Source organism: Phalaenopsis equestris, unplaced genomic scaffold (genome assembly GCF_001263595.1).
Source record: "Phalaenopsis equestris unplaced genomic scaffold, ASM126359v1 Scaffold000750, whole genome shotgun sequence".
Classification (NCBI taxonomy): domain Eukaryota; kingdom Viridiplantae; phylum Streptophyta; class Magnoliopsida; order Asparagales; family Orchidaceae; genus Phalaenopsis; species Phalaenopsis equestris.
The window spans coordinates 394,934-401,168 of record NW_018165190.1 but is presented as its reverse complement, the minus strand read 5'-3'; the positions used below and the strand labels follow the sequence as shown (position 1 = coordinate 401,168).

The window sequence follows — 6,235 nt, the reverse complement described above, 5'->3', positions numbered from 1 at the left end:
GGTTGATCAAATGTGGATTTAAATTTTTACGTAATATATTATATATATATCTATGTATATGTATGCATATATGCTTAATGACTTAATAAACATGTTAAATATAATATCGGCCAAGATTAACCAGTTGGTTGATCAAATGTGGATTTAAATTTTTACGTAATCTTATTTAGCTAATTCATTAGATATACATAGAATTTTATTTATTTTTTTTTGTATTTTAGGATATTTGCAATTAAGTTTTCATTGAAAACTTTAGCCAAAAGTTGCTATCAAAATGCAAGTTACATAACTAACAAACTAATGGCTCAAAAATCATTAGAAAGTCTTATTTGGCTCCAATTGATGTACCCTTGATATCTTTGAGCCTGTTCTTAGTTTCTTCAATCTATAAACAATCTAGCATTATGAAGCAAAATTCATGCAAAGTCCCATTAAAATCACTTCGTATAGACATTATTACTTTAAAAAATATAAGCAATAGCTATTAGTGAAGGGCTGAAGGCTCATGGGGTTAAACAAATTGTGCGCGTGATTGATCCCCAAACTTTAACTAACCCAAATTATTCTAGGTAAAAGTATGAACTAAAGCAAAAATCAAAACTAGTAAACATACTTGAATGGTTAAATGTGTAAAGAATCTAAATCATGATTATAATATATAGATCTGGCAGATGATAATAATTCATTCATTTCAGTTTGAAGGATTGCAATTTCATTTTTTAAACATACAATTATAATTAATGAAAATCAACTATGAAACGGTAAATCATTAAATCTATTTTAAAAATGTTTAATTCTCACTTGCACACATTGAACTTGAATCTAATTTATCTTTTAAAACAATATGTCATGCTTGACTAAGACATTTTCTTTATTAAAATACCTTCTTTCTTTTTTACAACAAGAATACTCTTTTAAATTTAATATGATCATTTTTTTATTTTTAACAGTAATTGAAAGTTCCTTAAAAGAAATATCTTTTACCTTATTATTCTCTTCTGAGCCAACTATTATACTTAAATTTGTGTTAGCGTTGCCTTTCTTTCATTTTCATTTTCATTTTTATTTACAGGTGGAACAAGGATTTTCTTCATTGTTTTCTTGCCCATAGCATTTTCTTTTTCTCTTGTCATTGTAATTTTTTATTGAGTGCTATGACATCCTCCTTCCGCATTTATTTTTCCTTTTTGCTTATTTTATAATCAATATTAAACACATTAGTGAAAACATCTGGAAATTTCTTATTGGTTTTTAAATTTTAAAATATTTTAATAATAATGTTTTTTTGAAATTAAGATATGGAAATTGCATTAAATAGGAAGGTTTAGGAGGGGCTTTAAAATTTCTCTTGAAGTCCTTTTCCAATATAAAATATTTATAATTTAATACAGATGCTGAAGTAATTTAACCATTATAAACTAAAGAGATACAAAAGTATTGTAGATGTGTAGTTGATAAGTTACACAAGATGTGACAAACCAAGATTCTCGTAATCAAGATTAAACGCAATATAAATGAAGTGATGCACAACTACACAAGTTTGCAATTTAATCATCCCTACAAATAAACCAACACAAATGTGCAATGATGTTAAAGTGAATGATTAAGTTAATTTTGAGTGTTGAATCAAATAAGCTATATATTAAGGGATTAACACTATCACACAAGGTTGTAATTTATTGGATCAACCAAACACAAAAAAAAGTACTATTGCCGTCATGAATAATTATGTTGTTAATGCATAATTTCATTCCAAGGGTGTGAGTTTATCACTATGGAGGTCAGTGAAATGGATTAACTCAACGCAAGAGGATAAGTGACTTAGCACATGAATTAACTTAGAAAAACTCACCTATGCAATTCTTATAATCAATGTGCAAGTATAGAAAATCTAAAATATCGTTCAAGGGAAAAAATATTTACAAAACCTATCCCTAGTCCCCTTCCCTAGAGCAGGAATCCACTATCGAGTTTAAAGCCACATGCTCTACTCTTTCATTTCTGGTTAAGAAAATTATTTCACCCAATGCGTTTCCATTCATGGCAAAGTGTGACGGAATATAAAACACAAATCAATATAATAAAATATGTCTATGAGAAAATTAAAATGAAGTAATTTTTTAATACTTACTTGATTGTACCATCTTATAGTTTGCAAGTGATTTATCTTTGAACTCTTAATCCATTGGAAGGATGTTTAAATCCCTTAAGAATGATTGAAAGTTTTGCAAGAGAGGACTTCCAAGCATTAGGCTTTAATCTCACAAGTTTTCATTCATATATAGGTCTTTTGATCTCTTTATTAGGAATCTGAAAACCCAATATACATTTATTTAAAATCGTTTTGGAAGGCTGCGGGAGAGTAACAAATAGATTTCTTGGTGTTTAGCAAGTTCTACTTCAGATTGGGCTTTGTTGTCATATCAAACTCTGGAAAGTGCTCGTGGAGTGAGTTCGACATGATGTTGGAAGTGCCCATGCATGGGAGGAGATATGGATATCATAGTTTTTAAATAAGGTGAAGTTTTGATATTCTTTTTTTTTTCTGCATTTTGATGAATATATAAGATATATAACATATAAAATATTTTTTTGCATATCAAAATTTCCACAGTCAATGGCGATGAAATTAGAAGCTAATTTTGCATTTATAAAGTAGTTATACATTTGATAACTAAAAAGCTTTCATTAATATAATATAGGAAAAGATGTCATATTAATCAAATTTACATATGAATTTTCTTAGGAGAGATTATTCCACCATAAGATATTTAGAATCTTAATTGTAATTGAACATTTTAGGATATTTACTAATTTGGGATTCCGTTATGAGCTTGAGTAAAAGGGGTAATCAAAATGCATGTTACGTAACTAAGCAACCGAAGTCTCAAATGACCTTAAAAAAATTTCACGTGTTCCAATTATGTACTTTTGATATCTTTGAGGTTGCCTTTAGCTATCTTCAATGTCCATGTAATCAAACATTTTATATTTAAATTTGTCAAACCTGAAATTATCTACTGTAGACGTTATTACTTTCAACTAGATGTTTATTCTATGGACTCATATGGTCACCAATAATGAAGGCCAAAGTGGTCTCATTAAGGTTTTATAATCACACTTTTTTCTAATTATTGATTTATTTGTAAGTTCTGCTTTTTTTTTTTCTTGGAAGGTGGCTTTGTAAAGGCCTGCGTGTCTACTTGTTATTCTACATGGTAATTCATATTTTAACATTTTGGCTTCTATGGTACCTAAAATGAACCCACAATCTCATATTTATTGTTGCAGTGGTTAGAGAGAAAGATGCATGCTGGGAATATTGTGAAAGGTTAGACGGCAATAAGGTTAGATGCAAATTTTGCTTAAAAATTTTGAACGGCGGCATTAGTAGATTGAAGTTTCATCTGTCCCGGCTTCCTAGCAAAGGTGTTCATCCATGCAGCAAGGTGAGAGATGAGGTCACCGATAAGGTGAAGGCTATCATAGCAATGAAAGAGGAGGGAAAGGAAGCTGCCACTGCCAAAAAGCAACGACTTGGTGAAGCCAAGTCATCAGGAATCTTATCCAGTTCAAAGATGCTTGTGTCCATGGATGCCACAAACACTATGGGAAAACTCTTTCCTTCTGGCATGATGGCCAGGCCCCAGTCCCCCGTGGATGTCGAGCGATGCATAGCTGAGTTTTTTTTCGAAAATAAGCTAGATTTCCGTGTTGCTCATTCATCTTCATATCACCTTATGCTTGAGGCTCTTGGTGGCCCCGGATTTAGAGGTCCTACGGTTGATGCTTTGAGAACCACCTGGTTGCAGAAGCTTAAATCTGAAATCACCTTGCATATAAAAGACATTGAGAAAGATTGGGCTGCTACTGGCTGTACAATCATAGCGGATACATGGACAGATAACAAATCGAGAGCATTGATAAATTTCTACGTGTCATATCCGCTGGGAACGTTCTTCCATAAATCTGTTGATGCCTCCACGTACTTTAAGAACACTCGATGCCTCTGCGATCTATTCGATTCTGTTATTCAGGATTTTGGCCATGAAAATGTTGTCCAAGTGATTATGGACAATTCTTTGAATTATATTGGTGTAGGAAATCACATAATGCAGTCTTATGCTTCGATATTTTGGTCTCCATGTGCTTCCAACTGCTTGAATCTCATCTTGGAAGACTTCTCCAGAATTGATTGGGTGAACAGATGCATTCTACAGGCACAAACTGTAACAAGGTTCATCTATAACCACACCTGGGTTCTCGAGTTAATGAAAAAATTCACTGGAAATCAGGAGCTTGTTCGCTGTGGTATCACCAAATCCACATCTAATTTTCTCACCTTACAATCAATGCTGAGACAGAAAACAAGATTGAAGCACATGTTCAGCAACCCTGAGTATTTGACCTCATCATACGCAAACAGAACTATTAGTTTGTCCTGCATTGATATTCTTGAAGACATTGAGTTCTGGAGAGCAGTAGAAGAGATTGCAAGTGTGTCTGAACCGCTTCTGAAAGTTTTGAGAGATGTTTCTGGTGGGAAGCCTGCAGTTGGATCCATATATGAATCCATGACCAGGGCCAAGGAATCCATTAGGACTTACTACATAATGGATGAAGTTAAGTGCAAAACATTCCTTGACATAGTAGACAGAAGATGGCAGAGTCAGCTCCATTCACCACTTCATGCTGCCGCCGCATTTTTAAATCCCAGCATCCAATACAATCCCGAAGTTAAATTTCTCGGGATTATCAAAGAAGAATTTTTTGCCGTCCTCGAGAAGCTACTACCAACCCCTGAACTCCGACACGATCTCACTTCACAGATCTGTATTTTCAGGAAAGCACAAGGGATGTTTGGTTCAAATCTAGCTAAAGAGGCGCGCAATAACAGTGCACCTGGTATGTTCACTCTACTTTTGATATATATTTGTTGAATCCTTAGCATGATATAATTCCAACATGCACAGGGATGTGGTGGGAACAATATGGTGATTCATCACCTAGTTTACAAAGGGTGGCAGTCAGAATACTTAACCAAGTGTGCAGTGCTTTAATATTTGATAGAAACTGGAGCACTGTTCAACAGATCCACTCCGAGAAGCGCAACAAACTCGACAAAGAGACGTTGAATGATCTTTTGTATGTTCACTATAATCTGAAGCTCAAGACAAAAGCTAGGTCTTCAGATGTTGATCCAATTATGCTTGATGACATTGATATGACTTCAGAGTGGGTGGAAGAAACTGAAAACCCTGCTCCAACCCAGTGGCTCGATCGGTTTAGCTCAGCTCTTGATGGTGGTGATTTGAATACAAGACAGTTCAGCACTTCTATTTTTGATCCAAATGATCACATTTTTAATTTGTGACTGGTGAGCTACTAGATTTTTTAACTTCAGAATACGTGATATTCCACGTGCTTGTAATGCCTAGTTGTAAATATTTAGCCTCTCATCAGTATAGAGATTAGGCCTGTTTGGATGCTGATAATTTGAATGGAAAGTAATAAAAATGATGTTTTTGTTTTCTTGTAGTGCTAAAGGCAGGTCTCTCTTCTATCCTAACAATTGTACAAGTTGAATATTTCATTTATCTATTGTGGAGGTAGTTCTCAAGAAAGCAACTTGAAGGGAATCTTAGCTCTTGAATGACATTGGAACTTCAATTTAGTTACTGATTATATCTGCATGATAAAATATTCATTTGGTATCACACGAAGTAATTTTTTAATAATCAAGAACTTATTTGGTCTCACTTTTATTTATTTTTTATTTTAAAAATATATTTGTTTAATCTAAAATTTTTTGAAATTTTGTTTTTAAAAACAAATTGACCTATTTTAAAAAATATATATTCAAAGTATTTAAAAGTTGGTTTGAGTGTTCTTAAAAATAATTTACGGATCGTGGAATAGAGGCATGCGCCTCAACTCGACTAAATGTGCCTTCGGAGTTACAACGTAGTAGTTCATGGAGTTCATAGTTATTCATCGTGGAATTGAGGCAAATATAAAAAAAAAAAAACAAAGTGTTGATAGAAATGGTGACCCGAAGGAACATTAAGAAGATGCAGTGCTTGAACGATCGTATAGTCGCCCTATCTCGCTTCTTGGCTCGTTTTAGAGATAAGTATCTGTCGTTCTTCAAAATACTTAAAGTGTTTGAAATGTTAGTTTTAGTGGACAGAAGAATACCAATTCTCTTTCGAGCAACTTAAGGCATATCTAACTT

General features: G+C 33.2%; 1 protein-coding gene across 11 annotated transcripts in view; it reads left to right on the top strand.

The window, feature by feature from the left end:
* LOC110030668 overlaps positions 1-5,546 on the top strand; it is a 40,926-nt gene extending 35,380 nt beyond the window's left edge. For 7 of the 11 annotated variants that reach the window (XM_020733500.1, XM_020733493.1, XM_020733496.1 and 4 more), the window contains 2 exons: positions 3,292-4,905; positions 4,974-5,546. In XM_020733500.1, coding sequence (XP_020589159.1) covers positions 3,292-4,905; positions 4,974-5,374 — 2,015 coding nt within the window. In that variant the 3' untranslated portion in view covers positions 5,375-5,546. Of the gene's footprint in view, positions 1-3,175; positions 3,219-3,291; positions 4,906-4,973 lie in introns of all 11 variants that reach the window. The other 4 variants (XM_020733502.1, XM_020733504.1, XM_020733503.1 and 1 more) reach the window with 4 other exon arrangements.
* The last annotated feature ends 689 nt before the right edge of the window (positions 5,547-6,235 follow it).